Genomic DNA, 22,651 nt, shown 5'->3' with positions numbered 1-22,651 from the left:
TATCCTATCGAAAAAGATCACTACTAACAGTTGTCTAATGTTATGAAGCTGGAATTTTCTCTCCTGGAAGCTGGCACTTGAAAGCCTGAATCTGTTTAAATCAAGGAAAAATAAAAGCCATCCACATGACACAGTTTGAGAGGCCATAAGCATACTCAGGCAGAACAGAATACTTCCATGCATTAGAACTTTGCACTTAAGGTAAGTAGCTAGCCCTGAGTGCTTTGATTATTTTATCTCCTCACAAACTATGCATGTTCAAACTTAATTCCAACATAGCATCAGCATAAGGAGGGTACTGAGACATCATACCTGCTTTGCCAATCTGAACCGCAAGCTTTGTGAGTTTGCCTTGGAGAACTGACTTTTCTTTCTTTGGCAAGTTTGCTTTCTTCTTGTCTTTCTCATCTCCATCCCCACCATCCTCACTCTTCAGTGGTTGCATTTCCATGGCTGCACCATCTTGAGCTTTAGCTAGAAGGTAGGAAAAAAATTAGCCATTGAGGAGTCCCCTAAATCACTGGTACTTAAAAGAGTTTAACACCAGTACTGTGTATTCTTGTATCCAGACAGGCCATACTACATGTGAATGTTTAAAGAAGTGTATTGGGTGTAGGTGCTGGAATCCAAAGTTCAGTTAAGCATTTGTTTTGGGTAGTTTCACTTAATGCCATCCTTAGCATAAGCACTCTGGATCTAAGGATTCAATATGTATTTTTATAGGAAAGTCTGTATTCATTACATACACACTCAGAAAATAGAGACTTGCAAGAAAGGATCAGAGAACCTGCATTTACCTTTGTTACGGTTTTCAACAGCTCCATCTTGCTTTTTACCTGTCAGAGAGAGGAACAAGTTGTGTTTTAAATTTGCTGTGCAGAATTCATTTTAAAGTTTATGTTTATATATAATGACTACATTAATCTGCTGAAACAAGCAACTGCATTTAAAAAAACAAGTAAAACGTAAGTCAGCTCAGAGAAACAGCTCACATCAGTTTTCTGGACTTTACTTTTCCCATACAAAACTGCTGCAATGTTAATCTACCATGGTTAAGTTTGCACAAATTACTGACACAGACACTTACTGCTTGTGAGGAAAGCTTTAAAAAGATTGTTGACACATTTTTCTATGAAATATATTTGTTATATTAAAGTGATTCTGGTTGCCTCCATCTTGCTCTGCTCTTCTAACACTTGCCACCAGTATCTGATTACTACTGCAAATGAACTGCAGGATCTCACTTCCAGAATCAGTGCTTTTTTTGTACAACATTGCAGAAGCTACCGTAGTATAAAATATTTCTAAATCTACAGCCAAGTTTAACAGAGGCATACCACTGGATTACTGATCTATGCTAACCCTATTTACATGAACATAATCTGTAAGCAAATATGATACATCACTATAAGACTAGCTTGAGTTCATAATAAAATATCACTCCTACCTGTGTTCAGAAACAGAGTTCAACAAGAGATCATAAAGAAGGACGGCAAAATAATGAAAGAATTTAACAAGTGAAACATTGTTAAGACCAACATTGGAAGACCAACACATCTTATGTTGTTTGGGGGGCTTGGCAAGTGACAAACTTTACTTTTAGGGCTAATTGAGGAACTTAGAACAACAAAACCCAGAAATTTTCAGTAGCTTTGATAACTCACCAAATTTGGCCCTAGGTTATGTAGACTGAAATTTACAAGAGTACTCAGGTAGAAGAAAATCAAGTTATCAAGTGTGTGTGGCATTTAACACCTCCATTACACTATTACTGTAGACACATAGTCTGATTTCTATAACTAAGATTTCCCCCCAAGCATTCCCTCAACAGCCGAGGAAAAAAAAATAGCATGTTCATTTTCTCCAGAAGATGCCACTTCAGACTTCTAAAGAACTTGTCATTGTTTCCTAATTTAGTATTTTTTCCTTCCTAGGTACCCTCTCTCTCTTACAAGAGCAAAGTTCTACACTTGAGTTACTTGTAGCTCCTTGTTCATACATTATCTCCTTGTACATTTGCTTTCACTCTGCACCAAGCCATACACAGCCAACTAAATATAGTCCCTTTAATCTCCTTAACATTCACAGAGAGGCTAATTTAGTTTAACCTGAATTTTACCAAGGAGAATCTTATTATGCACCTAACTTAAGGGAAAGAGGAAGCTATCTATCTTGGGAGACAAAAAAAAAAAAACCTGCAAGTGTTGAGGCCTTAGGATGGCAACTGTTTCACACTAACCCCTGGAAGTGTTGCAGGTCTTCACTATCATGCTTGAAACTCATTTAGAACTTTCAATTCTTCTTGTAACCATTTTTCTACCTTCTGAAGAAATTTACTACTTTTTACAATTCTGATCCTTCTAGAAACTTGAAAAGTATTTGTGTGTTAGGTCAAGACAACAAGAGTTCAATCCCAATTCTTGCACAGAGCACACACTTCAACCATTGGCTCCTTAGTTTGAAGACCCTTGAGATTCTTAATCACATTTCTGTATAATTTCCATTATTGTTTCATATTCCTGTGATGAAAAAGTATGTTTTGATTTATATTTATGTTTTTTGGTTCTGCTGTCAAGAACCCTCAGACTCAGTCCCATCCAGTAGACTTCATAGCAGTTTCTTGAAAAATCTGTACCATGCCTTGTAAGCGTTATTATCAAAACATTACTTAAAAGCTTAACATTTCTAAGTTTTGATTCTAAGGGTAAAGGCTACAGCTTAGATAAGTAACCTTATAATAAGGAAGACAGCCCACTCCACTCTTCATGGAAGGGCTCCAAAATACACTCAGTTATAAGCCCCTCATCCCTCCGAAAATAAGGATTAAAGTGCCACCAGGGATTTGCCTCTGAGCATTCAAAACTTCACCTCTGGAAGAAAAGGAGCAGCAGGAGAAGCCATCTGCTCATCTTTTATTAAAATCAGTCTCATATATGCTTAAACTATCCACAGCAGTATAAAAGATACATTTTTCCCTTCAAGTGTCCCAGAAGAATGCCCTAAAAGGGACATTTTCTATCTGTCAAATGCAGAACTAGATTCTTACTAGGTTGAATTATATAATAACCTGTTTGCCATAAACAAATATTTGCTATTAAACATGAATGTACTTTGAAGTTACAGAAGATGACAGTTTAACTATTTATAAATAGCATGGCTGATTAGGAGTGGTAAACTTTCCAAACTCTATTTGATCAATGAGATTTGAAGTTTAATTAAAAATCCACGTGACAAGAGTTCAAAGTAGCACTCTTAGGTCACCGGACTCAAGTTGGTCTTTTTTCCTGTGAAACCTATGGAAAGTATGAATTGTAAAAAATGATTTCTGGCTCCAGATAACTAAAAAAAAAAAGTTTTTATCTAGTAACATTCAAGAGTTCACCCCTCCTTCCCTAGGAATTTGAGATTATTATGCCTACTTTTCTTGTCCTTCTTCTCTTTTTCCTTCTCCTTCTCCTCTTCATCTCCTCCAGCCCCAAGTAAGGTGAAGATGATTCCAGTCTGAGAGTTAACACCTACAGCAGTTACCACCATTCTTCCAGAGCCTTCCATCACATGTGTACCTGAAAGATTAAATCAGGTTTTCCACCATGACTTCAGCAGTTATATGGCAGACCACATAAGTACTTTAAGGAAATAAGTATTCAAACTTCACATTAACAAAATGAAAATGTGTATATACACCACTGTGCTCCTCTAAAGCTTTAATCACCAAAGCTATCTGAAAAGGAAAATCATCAGCAGCTACACAAAATGTTTGTCAGTTTTAAGAGTCTGTTCCCTCTGACAGTTTTGTAGCAGTAACACTGGGTTGGGATACTTTTAGGAGTCAACAAGGTACAGTTCGCTAGATTTTAACCTCAACATTTTAAAAAACTAGTTTACCCTAGAAAAAAGCCACTTTCTTCAAGCATTGCCATATGCTACACACCTGATAGCAGCATAGGATCTCTGTCCAGTGATTTCTTAACATGATCAGATTCTCCAGTCAGTGAGCTTTCATCAATTTTGAGGTCATTTCCTTGAATGAGTACACCATCAGCTGGCAAAAGGTCACCTACAAAAGATCACTGGGTATGTTGACTGCTGTTCCTTTTTTAAAACTAAAAGAAAGTTCAACTTTAAAAATATGTTTACCATATTTCACTTGTGCAATATCTCCAACAATTATGTCAGCTACTGGTATTTGGATGACTTGACCACCTCTGATGACTGTGAATTTCTGTTCTTGTTCAATACGGCTCTGCAATCCCCGAAATTGTTTCTCCTTGCTCCAGTCATTGAAAGCTGTTACTAATACCACACAAACTACAGATAGGAGGATTGCTGCTCCTTCAATCCAACCTGCTTCAGATTCCTCTTCTTCTTCACCAACATTTACTGATCCACATACTGCAGAAAAGAGGTTTTAGATTTAACAAAGTCCAAATGGATAGTTATTTCAACTATAAAAAAAATTGCCAAAACAAAGAAACTACTAATAGTTGCTAAACATTTTCTGTGCTAGCCTTCTTCATGATTTTACCTTTATTTTCCATAAGGGTAACACATAAAGAAGCTAAAGAACCTGAAAGCTAGAGCAACTTGAGGAATTTAAACCACCCTGCTTATCTGAACACAAGAGAAGTCAATATAGAAAGTTACCTGTCCTTATTATCTTGTTAAGTGATGGCATAAGAATGCCAGACTAGTTAATCACCTTCTGCTTTCTTAACATATCCCACTTTATCTTTGTCTTAACAAGTCAGATATCATTGCAAAAATTCAGTTCAGTGAAGGCCCGATCCCTTTATTTTCTGTTTAGAAGCATAAATATATCTTCATTTCTTAAATTAGAAAGTTACCAGTGTCATATTGCAAATCAAGGAAAATTTAAGACTTGCTGACTCCTCAGAGAAAGCCCATGACTGCAAATTATAAATTCCTTAAATATTTGAGGCAAAGCTAAAAAAAACCCACTTGCACAGAAACATTGCTGGATTTAAGAAAAGTCCTTGCTCCTGCTGCTTGCAATTTACCTCTGGCATTATTGTGGTCAGAATGATACCAGATCATGACCAGGGAAATCTCATGTAGCCCTTTTAAGGCAAGCTAGAGTTTTAGCAGTACGCTCTCAAATAAGGAACAATAAGCTGCTTTTCCACTGACTTACTGTCTCCCATCAGATTTACAGTACAGGCACATTGGACCAGGAAAGTCAGTAGTATAATAAAGTAGATACCTACTTTTAAAAAAAAGTTTACTTACATGATTCATTTCCTCCTGGAGGCTGGTAAAAAGAAAGGCCCAAGGATACTACGGCTGCAATTTCTAATATAATTAATGTAACATCCTGTAGTGCTTCCCATACTAACTGAAGAAATGTTTTTGGCTTTTTAGGAGGTATAAAGTTCTTCCCAAAAACTGCTTCTCTCCTTTCTATATCTGCTGGATTTCCACTTAAACCTATTTAACAATAAGACAAAGTTAGTTGACACTTTATGAATTTCTCCCTCCCACTAGAAGTGACTGATGTTTCCCATTCATGGAATCAAGTCCCACTCCATATTTCAGTAACAATACCAAAAAGCCATATCTTAAATATAATTATGTATGTATTACCTTTAAGTCAGTCACTTTAGAAAACCAGCTATATTTTATAATTCTCACCTTGCCAAAACAAAGTTGACGGTCCACCTGCTTAGTATGTCACTTAATATGACATAGTAACAGAGTAATAGTAACACTCATACCTTTGTTCAAAGTAAAAAAGTTTGCAAGACAGGATCATTAGTAGTTACAACTATTGAGACTGAGTAGCACCATAAAGCTTTAGCAAGACCACAACCTGTGAAGGTAGTACTGTTTCCCACTACAGGGATTCTGTATTAAGAGACAGCATCCTAGGATCCTAAAATTAATGTAACATTTATAATCACATATTATAATAATATACTATTATATTAGAGTATTATTTATTATATAAAATACTATTAACAGTTATCGAAGCTCTCCAGGCATCATGTGGAAAGAGGCAACTATTTTATGATGCTACTCCCACCTGGACAGTAGATTTTGCCCTTCTGAAGCTTCACTATCTTCTCTCACACAGAGAGAGCCTATATTTAGCACTGTGCAGGGTCTGTCACCTCAGTTCTGTACCTATCCTCTTTCTTATATAGCATACTTCTTTGAGTCCTCTTCTATCTCAATTCTTGTACCAACCTTAACAGACACTAGCAGGCAAGAGTAAGGGTCTTTCACTAAAGGGTACTGCATGCCAAGACCTTAAAAATAAAGGAATACCAAGAATATTCAGTGCAAGGTCATGCACTCAAGGTCTTCTGTAAGTACCCCTCCTGTTTACTCCTGTAACAGTTGTCTCACTCACCATTCTGAATGAAGCCACTGGCATATTTTTCAAAGCAAAATGGTCAAACATCCAGCCATGCTTTTCAGACCAAAGATCTCAACACTTCAACCATATTGCCCCCAAGATTATCAGTACCTGCTTAAAGACAACTATTCTCTTAGAAACAACTTTTTTAATAGTTAACCCAACTGCTTATTGATAAAGGCATTGCAAATGTACTAGGTAATCAATAAGAACAGTAGCCACTGCAACTTGCTCTCAACAATAAGTAGTGTACTTAACACCTGTAATGGACATTTACTAGAATCATCACACGATATTTCAAGACATCACAAGGAGTGGGATTCAAAGATCCTTGTGGGTCCCTTCTAACTTGGTATATTCTGTGATTCTGAGAAGACACCTTGATAAGACTACTGAATTGCAAAACTCACTTTTAAAAGCTAACAACTGCTATGTAATCACTTAACTGAAAAGCAAAATATTATGGGCAGATCTTTTCAAAAGTGAAATGTATTAATCATACTCTTTGTGTGTATAATACATTAGATTTATTCTAACACTCTTCGATTCACCCTGCATTCATGCCTTTGAAGGTTTAATACAAAGGAGCAATTGTCCTCATCAGCCATAACACTACACTTCTTGCAATTCAAGCTTTAAGGCGCATACTTTCAGCTCAAAGAGCACCACAAGACTATTTTCAAAATCAAGCTATATGTTACAGAAACTCAGGACAGCTTGGCCATTCCAAAAGGCTGGGCCATATTGTGATTTTGCAGTAGATATCACTTCTCTATTCTTTTTAACATGGCAAAGTTTGGAAGATTATTTACACAGTGTCAGCAGCATCACTTTCCTCCTCCCTTTGCAGGGTACCACAGTGTAGAACATTGGAAATACAGCACTGGTCTATGAAGAATGAAAAGCATTTCTCAACAAGGCCATATAACGTCTAGGCTACTATCAGAACCACTTAGAAATATTAGTAAGTCTAGCAAAGACAAAACTCATTTGTAATTTTAGTATACACCATAATACACCATGCACCATTAATGAACTTGCTGCATTTAACACACAGCTGGCAATTTCACAATTAACACTCTACAGTCCTGAGGTCAAAACTACTGCCATTATATTGTTCATTATGTGTCTTAACTATGGCAATTTATGCTATTTGAGGTCAAGTGTGAAAAATAGTAGGCAAGGGACTCATGGCTAGGCTTCGCGAATGAAGATTTGGGAAGGGCTCTACCCACGTTTGTTACAAGTGCATTAGTGGCTGAAAAGGCCAATACAAGACAGGCATGTCCGGTTGCAAAAGGCACAACAGAAAGACTCCTTAGGTGGTATATTCTGCAAGGCACAATTCTTTCTGCGTTGCCTTTTCTCCTCAAGGGTGATCCTGCGCGCTTTCTCAAAAGCATCAGCAGCGTTATAGATGGTGTAGGCAAGGGACTAGTTAATATACAATATTCATATACCATTTTTATTAGAAATCTAGAAGTTACTAGACAATCAAAACTATGTAGACCTGTGGAAATACTGATGGTGGTTTATCTGTCCAGAATATAAGACAGGCTTTTGCCATTAAAGATATGTCAAACATTCATTTTGCACATTAGTATACATGTAAGCAGTAAAGTCTGCTCAGTGTCCTTTTTTTAAGTAATACTGGTAAAGGACTGCTCCCATTTCTCATTTCAAATCAGATTGGTCTGACCCAAATTTTGTCTGAAAACAGATATTGCCTTACATTGTCAACAACTTCATAGCAACAAGATGAACTCATCCACTATGTAGCACGTCAGAACTACCTGTATTTTTCCTATGAAGCCACTAGTAATTGCGTAGTGGTCAGTGTTTCATATCATAAGGAAAGCATCTAATTAGGAAGAAGTGTCATAGGGCCTTGAAGATTACAAAGATTAGAACTAGTGTAACACAGTTCTAATGTAACACTAATATAACACGTAGCAGTTTTCTGCACAGATCTTGCCTGTGCAAGATCTTGCCCAGATTTTTTTCCATTAGAAATGTCTCCCTTTCTATACTTACAACTTGAATTTGACAAAGTGGAGACCTAGTTCTACCTTTACAAGATCTCTCCAGTACTCTCCCTGACAAATTTATAGCAGCTTACCTGACAGAGAGGCTGGTTCTCTAAAGATTCATGTAGTGATTCAGAGTCAAAATGACACCTCTGTAGAGGACACTGCTCTAACTCATCTTACTTAACCTTTTCGGAGCTAATTAACATATTCAACTGCTGAGGCCTCGGTGTGTTTATGAACTTCACTCACACTTAAAAAGATGGTGCCCTTTTATCAAGTCAGTTGTTGTATTTAACTGATTGCAGCGTACATCTAAATGTCAAATCCTTTTGAAAGGGAAAGGCCTTGATCACGTAGCCCTTGGTACTGCCCAATCAATCTGCAGGAAAGGTCATCTAACCCTTTCTAGTTTTAGTATGCTGAGACTCATCATTCCCATGTGTCAACTTGTTTGTTACATTAAGAGACAAAGTGAAACCTGCAGTTTACAAGGTATTTGGTGCTTAGTGCATCATGACTATCTAAAATTGTATGCCCGCCTAGTAATAATGAATCTTAAACCTTGCAGATCACTGTAAAACAGGATTCAACTCTCGGTTAAACTCCTGATTATAGAAAACTGTGTCCCCTTCCACTGAGAAAAGAAACTGCCTTTCAGTATTATGCAGCAGGTCGACAGGGTAACAGGAGACTATTGGTCTATCTAACGTGTTACACTGCTTGTACACTGTAGTGGTTCACACACATACTTCACAACTCCACCAATGCCAAGGAACAGAATTTTGCACTCCTTATATTTTACAAACTTCCTCATCCTGAAATTGGTCTACTCCCATTCACTGGTAGGTCAGCCATGTCAGCTGGCTACTTTCAGTTTGGTAAGAGAAATCCAGTTCATGTACTGATATAATTTCAGGAGTCTGGAAATCTGGTTTCAGAAGGAGATCAAGACAAAACATGCTAAATACTAATGTACCCAGAGGTACCTTATGGCATTAGTAGGCTGTTCTTGGTCCAAGGAGACAAATCTTTCCATAGCATTTGTGAAGAACAGAAAGCAACGGCTCTCCAGGATTAAGACAGCAGGTATTTTACTGCCACCAACATGACAATACATTGGTTAAAAGCTATGTGAGTGCTTAAATGCAGAGACACCACAATCTGCTGACATCTTGATTTTGGTAATTCTTAATCACTCCCAACTGCAGGACTTCACAATAAGTTCCAGTTACTTTTAAGTACTTTTATCTATCTACAGTTTACTGTAGATATTACAGTTTAAATATTTTATGAAGTGTGACTTGCATTTTTCACAAGTTGACACTTAGAGCTTGGAAGAAAGTAGTAAGAGATGGCCAGGTCCTTAAGGAAAACTTCTGGAAGGTTCTCAGGAAGGTGATTTGATAAATTTATTTATTTATTCACATTTGTACAGTCTGTCTTGGAGTAGTAACTCTAGAGAGTAAAAGCATCAGGTAGCCACACAACAGAAGGCTACTTCAGTCAAACACAGCAAAGACTTTAAAGATGCTTATTTCTAGAGAGTAAGATTGTGTAATCACTTTGTAAACCTTCAACTAAGAGTGACAGTACATGTTAATGCTTAAAGCTGTATTGATAGTTATTTCGGACAGCTCAAATGAAATTTACAGAAATACTATAGATTTAAAAACTAGATCCTGCTATTAAGAACTCAGTGTAGCACAAATAGAAAACAGATGCCACCAGTTTTAAAAATTGTTGCAATAGGGAATGCAAGAACTAGGTGGCAACACCAAAGTATTAATAAGTCCTGCATTAGACTATTAAAACCTTGGCCTCTACAACAGCATGATCTGAATTGTGAACTATAGGTCATATGAGCTATTCACAAAATTTATGCTTTCAAAGGAAGTTGAACATCGCTATGTTGCATTGCTACTTCATACGTGGATGCCTACACCAATGAACTTTGTTCCAAAGTGCAACTTCACCACTAATACAGCATCTCACATGCATTTAGACCAGTCGAAAAAAACTCTCACTTATTTATTACTGTGGAATACCTCTGCCTTAGAGGAATAAGAAGCAACATTTTCTTATGGTAACTAAAATACTTCTATAAACTTGGTTATATTAAAACAAGTAGTTTGCTGACTAAGGTTTTTCCTAAATGGAGTTTCCTCAATAATAGTGTTAAAATTGGCTTACCTTCATTTGGTGAAGTTTTCAACTTTGTGCAGATGCCATGTACATCTCCATAGCATTCCTGTATTTTATGCAGTGCATCTGCAGCTCGAAGTTCCATAAGAGAACGAAGCTCTGTAAGAGTAACTCCAAAATCTCCATGATTAGCTTCTTTTACAGCATTTTTTACACCACTATATGCAACCGAGTTGTTTGCCATGTCACCCATGATGCATGCAGTCTTTAGTGTAGACGATTTCCAGTAAGGAACAAGATTTCAACTTAAAATATTTCCAAAAGGAAAATAAATCCTTTGGGTATTAAGACAGTCAGGAGAGCAGACACATCACCCAAGTAAGAGACCCCGTCTGGAGAGATCTTTGAGGTTGTCCCATGGTGCGTTCTGTTCCCCAAAACCAAAAGGCATGTACAATCTAGGGAAAGAATAAACACATATTCAGTTACATAACAGCTATACTGAAATACCTAAGACAACCCTACTCATTGTATTGAGGATACAGAAGAAATTTCTTAATTTCCTATAATATTTTTAGTTTGCATTCAGCGGGCAAGAGTGACAAGGTATAAAATGGACGTTTCCCATACCAAAACAACCTTGCATTATTTTATTTCCTTAAACCATTAACTTCTTAGAACAACTGTTGTCTTTAAGACTTGCATTTTCCTTGGTATGTCCATATAGTCCATCATCAAGAGGAAGCCTTTAAAATCACCTAAAATTAAATCCATTTCCATGGAAATAGAGTTTGTAGCATCCACAACTGATATCACATAGGGTAAGAACATACTCAAGTTAAAAATCCCCAGTTTTCAATGAGGCTTTCACCTTATAGTTTGGGAAGAGCAAGCTTTTGTGTGTTCCCACTAATTCATTTGTGCAAACCTCAAGAAAAACCATTTCAACACTAAGCTAGCCCATGCAGTACTCTTGTATTATAAGTAGGATTATATCTTCAGGCAGACCTAAGTCTTAATACATTTTCACGTCCAGACAGTTTTAGCCTTGCTCCAGCCCATTTCATCCCAACTCAAGCTTCCCATAGTATCTGCATTTAGTTCTCTGAACAGAGCGGGAAATTGCATAATACCTGCCACCTTCCTAAAGAAGGGATAAGGAGACTGAGAGCAGCTCTTCTGTCTGATTATCAATGCACTGTAGCTGAGAAATTAACATCTACCCACAGGACTCTAAACTTGCACAGGCATTCTATATATAATTCCTGCTCGGCTGACACACCTTGCATGTACACATGTATCTACACAATAATACAGTGCACACACAAACTCTTCATGCCTATATAAAGATCTGCTGTGTGTTAAAGACAGACATCTGATTGTGTAAGTCAGTTTTATCGACATAATGGTGCATGATGAGCACATGTAACAATATATTCCCCTGCAAAACATTATGAGTGACAGGCTCAGATGAACAATAACTCAGACACTTCCGGGTCAACAAGACCCTCAGGTGTCATATACCTAGCAAAGGGAAATAGTTACCACTGACTGCATTGCTTTATAAAGGCAAAGAGTCAAAGAAAAAATTCCTAGCTATTGCCCTGCTGAGTTAGGGGACTGTTCAGCTGAACCACTGTGTCTATGTTAAGTCCAGGTATAAGCACCTAATTACCTGAAATTTAAGGCCTTGGTTCCAGGAACAACTCAGATCTCTGCTCTGGAAACAATCAGTTTCAGCTACAGTAAATCTATCATTTAAAGCACCATATCACAGTACTTCATTTTCACTGAGGACAACCACTGATGCTGGAAGACCCTGAACTGATGTCCTCTGACCACAAGTGACAGTCTCGTCTCCAGCAGAACTAAAACTGCTCTTCTCTTCCCATCACAGGAGACTCTGAGAAAAGCACTGTCTATGGCCATTTTCTGAAGAGTGACAAAAAGGATAAAGCAACCCATATTAATACACAAAAAACTTCAACATCCTATAACATCAAAGTAACTAATTTAAAAATTAATTTTAAATCTTAATTGTTTTCTCTGTTAATTGCCAAAAAATATTACAACAGCTGAAGAGTCCATGATGATGGTGTTAACCTGCATGCTAGGATGTAGTTTTGATTAATATGTAGCTGACTCTAATGTGTCCTGTTAGAGTATCCTGCAAGTGAAGAAATTCATGCAAATCATGTATGAAAGATTTTTCTTTAAAGATGTACCACATTGTTATCTAATGCCCAAAAGCTAGATGCTGTTGGCCAGCTGGTAGCCTAGGAGGATTTATCAGCTGGCATCTGATCATAAGCTATGACAGTACAACAAGAAGCAGATCAGGCAAATGAGTTTGTATAGCTATGGAGAAGATGCTGCAGCTGCTAATTAGGCAAAAATAGACCAAGCAGAATGCCCCACAACCAATTACATCACACTTGATTCAACTTTAATTAAGAAAAGCTCTGTTCAAGCCTCTAGCAGGAGCCCTGCACTTGATGTCCAAATACACCCAAATCCAAGAGATGAGGATAGGAAAAGCTACAGCTCTAGTCACTGCTCACATGTCATCAAAAAGTTCTGAGACTTATTCTCTCACTCTCTGTATGTATATCAAGTGGACAAGACTTGCTTTCATATGCAAGTAAACTTGAGAGCAGTAACACTGCCTAATCATAACTCAATTTGCTTTGCACATCAATTTCTAGCCTCTCTATGCATCTAAATCCATTTTTATTAGTAATAGTACAGTGATTAGCTATTACTAAGTTTATACTGAAAGGGCTTCTCAGATGTTCCAAAGCACCTCAATAGCACCCTAACATACCAATGAACCCTTAAGGTTCACAGACAAATTCAGTAAGCTTACATCAACACCACAAAAAAGTGCAGTTCTGCAGATCACTGCTAGCAGTGTTACAGATTATTTGGCACATCCATGTTAGGAAAGAGCTGTGGAAAATTGAAAAGAAAAGCATGAAGACTCTTCAAATTCTTAATACTGAGTAAGAGCAGTTTTGCTCCAAATCATAAAAGTTGTTTAAACATTATCAATTGTTACATGAAATAATTCCAGAAGAAATCTGCTTCGGTAGCCCGTTTTCACCAAGCATTTCAACAGACAGCACAATAGCTTCTTGTCACACAGGTACAGAATGGACTTAGTTTAACATGCATTTTTCTGTAGGAAACAGCAAAGAAACTTTATTTAAGAAATATTCTTAATGCAGTTTGATGTAAAATCTTGCAACACCCAATCACTTCCTGTGAAGCAACTTTCAACAGTCCACTTTTGTAACATTAGTGGCGATGCATAATGAAACCATCACAGTGAAATTCAAGTATCATAAAAGAAAGTGGTTTTTAAGATACATAGATCATCTAATAGCATTTACCTTATCAACTAATGAAATACTTTATTTGTTTTGACCACTGTTCCAGTTCTCAATTCTTGTATCAGCCATTTGAAATACATTATTTGAGTAGCGTGAGCTCTGGAGCACTACAGTTCAAAGCAATTCACCTCTTAAATTCCAATCTGCTAATATCTCAAATTTTAAATTCAAAGAAGAATTATCAAGCTGAAAGTCATTTAGCTGAAGTTCCACTCTATTTAAAGTTTAATTCAGTTGAAATTATGTGTTAGTGTCCAGTTTTAACAAGCTGCACACAGGATGATTTAGAGGAGTCTTTCATTAGACACATCAACTTTTGGATAATCCTTTGTCTGTATATCACTGAGACAAGGAACAACTTTAAAGCTATTGTCTCTCGCACTCAAGTGACTAAAAAACTTAAGCTGCAGAGGTACCTTTGAGTAGCAGCACCTACTCCCATAGGCAGGATTTGGCTACTTATGCAAATCTCTCCAAAAAGACCCTGCTGCTCTGTGGCTGTAATAACTTCACGACATATCATGTCATTGCAATTGCTTATGAGGAATACTGCAGCTTAACTTTCTTATCCAAATCAAATTAATATTTATTGCTAAGGGAGTGTGCTTTGTTACCAGACAAAGATAATAATTCAAAACCATAACCCATGAAACAAAGGTTAGATAATTTTTTCAATATTAAAAGTTTGACTACCTCGTAAGCCTCTGTAGTTGGACTGGAGAAAGGACAAGCTCTAAACAGAAGTCTACATGTAGAGATGCTTACCAAAGCATGAAGAGACTATAGATTACAAGCCTATTTAGTTCCACTGTGTTGATCGAGCTAGAAGCTGCAACATGTTTCTTAAAGCGTTCCTGTAATGACACTTTAAACATAGACTCACATTAACCTCCTGCCCCAAAAAGCAGCTACCATCAAGACAGTTTTGAACATTAATCAGGCTTCAAAAAGGAGTCCATAACAGGTAAAAGTACTTAATAATTAGTGATTTAGTGTTTAGTAATTCCGTCTGTTTGAAAGAAAGCTATGTGTTTTACAGGCATTAAAATTAAGGCTGCCTTGAAGAGATAGTTCGCAGAGGCCATGCACTGACAAGTGTAGAGTTTGAGTGGCACAATTACTATTACCCAGATGCACAGGACCTAGCATACCTTGGACCCCTACCCAAGCCTTTCCTATAGTTATATTTACATGTAATACTTCACCAACCTATAGGAAATGCAATTTTCTTAATCAATATTAAAACAAGGCAAACTCATACCTCAAAAGTCAAAGCTTGGGTAACTATAGATCTTGTATAATTCAATTTTATTTATACATCTGCTCAAACACTATGCATTCAGATATTAAGCATTAGCTGGTACTAGCATTTGACCCTCAACAACACACTAAAAAAGCTGGGCACTGTAATATAGGAAAGGGCTTGCAAAGTGATTATCTCAGGAAAGCCTTTGTTTAATCTAATTAGTTCAATGAGTACCAGACAGATCTGCGTACCAAAAGGTTGCTGTGATAAAAACTGTCCCATATGTTTCAGTTGTCATGCCTTTTAACCTGTTTCAAAATACAGCTTTTAAGATACCAAAAATATATAATATGCCTTGGCGGACTTTAGTGTAGGTATGCTCCACAGCTTCAAGCCATCACATAACGTTGTGGGTGAGGGAGGAAAGACAAGGGGAAGAAGTTGTCCGGAATACTATTAAAATAGAATATTATTATAATGGAAAGTAATTGTAACTTAGAAAGTAACCTGGGAATCACACTGAAAATGACTGATGTCTTCTGCTCTAGAGGGTCTTAGTGTAGAAGACACACCCTCACACTGACTTGACAGGCTACAGAAACTCACCACCTGTTTCACAAGAAATATCAGTGAATGCTAACAAAACAAAATGTTAATACAAAACAGTATGCATTTACAGCTCACTATCCCATAAGTTAAAATGTGCCTAACTGAACAACTAGGAGTTAAATCATTTCAGTGGCATGCTGTTGTTTTAGTGCAAGCATCTCAGACAGCTCAGCTTATGAAGAGACGAGCAAAAGTAGATTGAAGAGCTAAGAGGGAGAGGGTACAAACAAAGTTTATCATATCATCTTCAGCCTCAAATGTGCCCAATGTGTTGTAATGACAAGTTTCCCTTATTACAGCTTATGTGTTATAAATGGTAAATTCACCAAAGGTCATGACTTTTCCTTAGTTTTCAAAGAGAAATCTGACTTCATTCTGAAGCTTAATCTCTTGGGAGCAGATGCACTTACCTATCTGAAATAAAAATTGGCTTAGATTCTCCAGTGGATGTAAACACTGGTATTGTTCCTGCTCATTGTAGGGAGGTTGGACCAGATGACCCTCAAAGGCCCCCTGCAACCGAAAACACTCTGTGATTTATGGCACTTATGGATTGCTGCTGCCTACTGCGATTGAGACTTGTAGTAGCAGTTTCATCCAGCAGTGGTTTCCTGGCTTTAAGACCCCAAATTTTTTTCTTATTGAAATGATGGCTAACAAATTAGGACTTCAGTAGTCTGAAGTCAGTTTGGTAGTAATACAAATTAGCAGTGTTCCCACACAGGTTTCTGCATAATTTCCCTCCTATTTTGGTACCAGCAAGAAAAAAAAAATCATTTAAGTATTGAAGGTGAGTTATTATGGCATGAAGAAAATGACCTCCTCTTATGCAGCTGTTTGCTCCACAGCCTCTGCAAGGAGCCCAGCAAGCAAGCAGACATTGTATGATGCTGTCAACCAGCTGCACAGGTCCGTACTGCCCTGCCTTGTCCAAGCCACGGCCTTTCCACACTCACAACACAACTCAACTCCAGCTGAATGGCAGCTGGATTAAGAAACAAGATCAGAATGTGCTGTATAGAATACTCTGAGTAGGAAAACTATTTTATCAAAAGCTTAAACTAATCATTAGCTTTCTGAGATAACTAAACAGATATTACTGATCCAACAACAGACAAATCGATCCAACAAGAAGGGCTTCAGAAAAACCTGTGAACGCTTTCAAGGAACATCAGACTTTGAGAGATACTGGAAAACCCAAGAGCACAAAACCAATGTGATCATTAGAGAAAGCATTGAGTCTCCCATGTATTTGAAATACTAGGCTTTCATCATCTCCTATTTTATATTACAATGCTGAGTTGTCCGTAGGAAGCTAAACATTTCAAGACACAAAATCATGCAAAAGAGCTAAGTTTTTAACTACTTAAAACACTTTTCTGGAAACTGGAATTACTTATTCCAGACATCCATTAACAGAGCCATGTCTCGAAGGGTCTCCGCAGTCCACAGCTCTCATCAACACTCAGGCAGCTTCTCCTTTCTCCACCCATAGGCCCTGGAACTTCCTTTTACTAGGCTCATCTACTTTTTGCTCTGTGATAACATCAAACTAAACTAAGGCTAAATTTGACAGGACTGCTTGCAATAACAGGTTATTTGAAGTTAAGACTATAATCCCAGGAGAAAAAAAGTTTTAACCTCTAGATAGGACTCTGTCCCATCCAGCATAATTTTAAATGTGTTCAAGTACCTAAAATGCATTTACTATGTGTGTCAGCTACTTCAGCTAACTTGAGGTGAGTAGACTTGCCAAAATTTAGACTAAGGCAGCTGATGGTTGAAGGCAAACCTGCTGGTGTTTAAAGTGAAAGAAAAAAAAAGTGTTTTCCCAATGCCCATTGATACTTTCCTTTACTTCAGATCCACTTAGTCCTAAATAAGATGACTGAGTATTTAAAGTCACTTAATCCTGCACAGTTTGGGACAAAAATGTTTATTTAGGATAATTACACTGTTTAATATATAAGCCTAAAAGTGGATTTTTTTTTTAAAGTGTGCAGTAAGTTATCTATTGACAAATATTCACATTAATAAATTCAGGAACAACTTACCACACTTTTCTCATCAATATTTATCAAAACCATTTTGGCAAAAATGACAAGACAAAAAGCTGAACTTTTTCAAAAAAAAAAAAAAAGGATGGTAGGATGGTAGCATAGCAAACTACTTACTAAAATTATGCATCGTGAGACTACAGCAGTTTACTGGCATTCCAAAAACTGCAAGATGTGTTCTGGTCACAAAATCTGACAGGTGCATGTTAAATGAGACATACGACATCACTATACACAACTAAGTTTCAAGATAAGGTAAAGTGAGATGGTACCAAATTTCATCCAACAGAGATGGAATTGGATTCCTGGATTTCAGTTACTTGTCACATTTAAAGCTTAGTACATGCCTGTAAGCAATGCATCCAGCTGGTCAGGTCTGACAATAATTATGACTCAGAGCAGAACAGCAGCTGACTTCATCACTTATTCCTACAGGTCATGAGAAATGTTTTCTCTTACTTGAGAAACCTTACTAGTCTTCAGAAATCTTTTCACATTTTTTCACAAAGCCTCTAATTTTGCTACTTCTTCTTAACCTTGCCTCCAATACCTTTTGAGCTAAATTGCATATGGCACTTCATCCAGAACTAGACATTTACCATTTCCTCCTGATTTGAACACTCCCCCTTTCTTTCTACCAGAAACTATTCTTTTATGCTAATATCCATATAAGCAGAGCAGTATGCTTTTGACTGTGACCATGTCTCCTGATATCAGAGGTGCCAAAAGCTCCCCAGAGCTATGAGCCTTCAAGCAAAGGGCAAAAGTCCATCCCTACCTGATTCTTCTTGTATTGAAAAAACTGCAAGAGAAATTTAAAAGTAGTTTTAAAACTACTAGGAAATATTTATACTTATGAGATTAAGCCTAATTACTTCCATAAAGTCACTCTGAACATGACCATTTCCTTTCTATTAGGTAAGTGAAATTAACTTAGGTAAGTGTTAAGGCCTTTCTTGCTACTTGGCACCAATTTACTGCTATATATAAACAGTACCACAAAATATCCTATATGCTCACTGAACTGTAAACAGATTATATACAAATAGTGATAGTGTGGTAAAGGTTCCCCTCAAAGTCACCATCCCCACCAAGCAATGGTTTGGAATGTAAAAAAAAAATAAAACAAACATCAACTGTGGTCACCCATCTCAATGAGCACACACTGATGCTAAGCTGGATGTCTCTTTTGTCCTCTTGTGGCCAAAGTTTAAGAAGCTTCTCTCGTGGCATGTAACAAGCCAGTTTAAGAACCTTCATATTCATATTTTTCACAAGCCTTCCAGAAATAAAAGAACACAATTTATCCTTATCCTCAAACCCTTAAAAACCCTTACTTCTTGAAAAATCTGTATTTTGAAAACTATCTTAGCTTTCCCTGCATGTTATTAATCCCTGCCTGCCAGAAATACACCAAGTAAACTGGCTAAAGAGCCATTCTGAAAAAACTCCTTTCAAAAATGGTAGTTATTTTTGCCATCTTCTATTCATAAGAAACCAGAGGGATTTCAATTCAAATATCATAACGACTCTATACACTTGAGTAGCACTTTCAGAATTACTGCACAAGTTTACTGCTTCTGCTGGTGGTGGCAAGAGATTCAGGGGTTCTTTTTTGTTTGTGGGGTTTTTGGTTGGTTGGGTTTTTTACCTCAGTATTTGAATTTGAGAACCACTGCACAGATTTGCAGAAACACAAGTGTGGAATTTCTTGCAAAATTTTCATTATGATTATACTGGTCCTCCCTTTAGCTCTTTTTGGTAAATTTTGAGACATTAGTGCACTAATCCATTCTACTGGGCCTTCTCTCCTATACAGTATAAGAAGCATCTTCAGTAGGTCGTGCCTCATGGTATTATCTGATGTGTTTTGCCATTTAGTGAGGCTACATACGACTTTATCCCTCAAGCACATCTCCAGTTTCAAAACTGGTCCTTCCGAACGATTATACTTTTCGATCTTTCTGAAGTCTGACACCCACTTAAAAACTAAGTTGTCATGCTCCCTGCACTGTCACACACTTTTAGCTACTCCAAACTTTCTCATTTATGCAGGGTTGTTTTTTTGCACACATTTTACCATTACTGCAATATAGATACTGCTATCTGCCTGTGGAATGATGTTAAATTAAATGCTCTGTGATCAGTATACATCCACCACTCAATATAAGGTAATAAATACTTCTCTGGGCAGTTTGTTTCTTTAACATAGGGAATGTTAAAGCAGCGTCAGTAGACAGGATGCACAAAGCTGAGATTCTCATCATAGCACTTTGTAAGTCTAACAATGAAAGCAGCAAGTCTGTCACATCCTCAGGTGACCAAAGGTATGGCTGTACTACATTTAAAGGCATAACACTTCCACCCACAGAGGTCCTGAAGCAGCTCTCATTATTTGACACTACAGCTTACACCTGCCACCCTTATCCTTTTGCACTGGGAAAAGCCACCTACATTAATTGGCAACTGTGTTAATGAAGCAATAGACTGTGGAAAGTCTGTCGTCACAACAGTCACACAGGCAACCTGAGGCTCAGAACCGTAACTTCTTGTGTGCTTTTCTATTTTTCTTTACAGCATCTCAGCCACTGAGAGATGGCATTTCATTTTCGGTCCTGCTCTAAATCCATCTCTCATGGAACATGCAACACTCTAAACCGTTTTAGCACTTCTTCCTTTACTAATACTTTTTTTTCCACTGCTCTTGCCTTCTCCCTGCACTTCCATGATCTTTAGAACAATTTTTGTTCTCAGCCCTGAAACCTGCCCCTCCAGATCCAAGAAGTAAATACGTACCATGCATGTTCCCAAGTCTCCACCCTTCTGCTAGCTGTGATGGTAGCTATGCATTTCACATCTCATCTGTGAGCAGGCTACTCACAGCAGCTTGATGCAGAAAGCAGTTATCCAAAAAGGATCTCTTTTCTTCAGCCAAACAAACTTAAGTATCAGCATTTCTACTGTCTAAAGAAGTTTTTTCACAAGATGCCAGAATTGCTGATTTATTTGTAGAAGTTATACAAACAATTTGGATATGCCAACTTAAGCAACACACATTCAGCTAATGCTGGAAGCATTCATCACGGAACTATGTTGCTAGCTCCTTAAGATAACATTAATCTCCATTCAAGGAAAGGTTCATCTTCTCTCTGTTATTTCACATAAAGTGACATGCCACTTAACAAGTAGCACGATACAACACTTTTTGGTCAACGGCAAACACCATTTGAACTGAACAGCAAGTTCACCTGACTGTCAAATAACAGCTCAAGCAGATTTAGTAAGTTTAATTCCTTTCTCAGTTTTGGTAGGCTATTTAAAATTGCTGCACAAACTGGCTATGTGCAATTAACAATTGTAGCTTCATTTCTGAAGTCTTCAGGTGTGAAGAACTGTATTGTGCATAACTCTTTAGGTTTTTGAGATTACAAAGACATCAGCTGCATGATTAGTTAATTTGAAAAAAGTGACTGGGGAAAAATTCCAACGAAACAATGCTCCATGATAATATTTAAAACTGCTATTCCACCCAGTAAAGGAAATCCTTTCTCCAGTTTCCCATAAACCAAAGGTCTTAAGTCTTCACTAGCCTCAGTGGATCCTAATGCAATTTGCAGACAGCTCTGCTTCCAGTTTAATCAGCAAGCATTAAAATTATGAGGTGAACTAGGTGTCTAATTTAGCTCTGGCACAATGCTACCCTAGGAAGGGAAAGGCCATGCTTTGAAAAGCTTCATACCAACCAGATGGACTTCTCCAGTGCTGAGGACTGGATATTGTTTCCCCTAACTCCCCTGGCCTATCAAAGCACAAGGCTATCAGAACTAACATGGGAAACCAGCAGGCACCTGAAGCATAACTACCATTGACATACATAGCAAGGTGTCAGTCTTCTGCTAAGGCAGCTCTGAATTCTCAGCAGTAATTGCTAGCGGCTAGTTCGATAAGCTTAATACTCCTCCTTCCAAAAATGGCCTCTGAATGGGGAGCCTAATGCAATTAGTTCAGCTGCAGCTGAACTAATTGCCTCAGGGCCACATCTACCTAACCACGAAGACTACAGATCATCATTCTGACTCAGCAAATTCAGACCTATTTTGTTTCTTTTACATAAAGCTTTTTCCCACAAATGTTTGGTTTACAGTGGCACATAGTAACATTGTGTACCATTTGCAATCACATTGTTTCTAGCAACACCAATAGCATACAGTATCTCTGAAGACAGGGAATTGGGAAGGGCAATATCAGCTTCTCCACTCAAGTGACAAACTTCAAGCATCCTGCTGCATTTATGCATGTCTTACTAATTCCAACTGGTCTCTGCTGAAGAAACAAACTCTTTAAATAACCAAGATTTGTATGTCCAGCTCATGGCTGCCAATGAACTTCTTTAAAGGATCAGTGCCATTGCACATCTCACTGTAGCACACCTCAGCTCAGCATGACTTACTTTCCCCCTAGAGCCAAGTAGGGGCTCACAGACCACACCTTGTTAAGGAAGAAGCCAATTACATTTTTAATCAAAACCCTGCAACTCACAAGTTTCTCTTATTGTAGAATGCAGGTTTAAGCAGAGTATGGAAGACAAGAGCTTCAGCTAGCCTGAGATTAGCAAGACTCAGGGAAATACCTGTTTCCCCATTGGAGGGAAGTGACTGAGAAGAACATCACAAAAACGAAAGTGAACACAGCACCGTGAAACAAAAGACAGCAAGAATTACCAAAGCTCCCACAGACAGGGATTTAGTCTTTCTAGAGGAAATTTTGAAAGATGCATAGAAGTTTCTCTGTTCCCAGTG

At 37.6% G+C, this 22,651-nt stretch overlaps 1 protein-coding gene across 7 annotated transcripts in view; it reads right to left on the bottom strand.

The window, feature by feature from the left end:
• ATP2B1 (ATPase plasma membrane Ca2+ transporting 1) overlaps window positions 1-22,651 on the bottom strand; it is a 60,212-nt gene that overhangs the window by 23,508 nt on the left and 14,053 nt on the right. For all 7 annotated transcript variants that reach the window (XM_064655481.1, XM_064655476.1, XM_064655482.1 and 4 more), the window contains exons 2-8: window positions 10,597-11,006; window positions 5,248-5,445; window positions 4,138-4,392; window positions 3,932-4,057; window positions 3,420-3,563; window positions 798-836; window positions 313-474 (exon numbers count right to left, since the gene is read on the bottom strand). In XM_064655481.1, the coding sequence (XP_064511551.1) occupies window positions 313-474; window positions 798-836; window positions 3,420-3,563; window positions 3,932-4,057; window positions 4,138-4,392; window positions 5,248-5,445; window positions 10,597-10,801 (1,129 nt within the window). In that variant the 5' untranslated portion in view covers window positions 10,802-11,006. The remainder of the gene's footprint in view (window positions 1-312; window positions 475-797; window positions 837-3,419; window positions 3,564-3,931; window positions 4,058-4,137; window positions 4,393-5,247; window positions 5,446-10,596; window positions 11,007-22,651) is intronic.

This window comes from Pseudopipra pipra, chromosome 5 (genome assembly GCF_036250125.1).
Source record: "Pseudopipra pipra isolate bDixPip1 chromosome 5, bDixPip1.hap1, whole genome shotgun sequence".
Lineage (NCBI taxonomy): Eukaryota > Metazoa > Chordata > Aves > Passeriformes > Pipridae > Pseudopipra > Pseudopipra pipra.
Note: the sequence above shows the minus strand (reverse complement) of the source record. Positions and strands in the feature narration are given on the sequence as shown.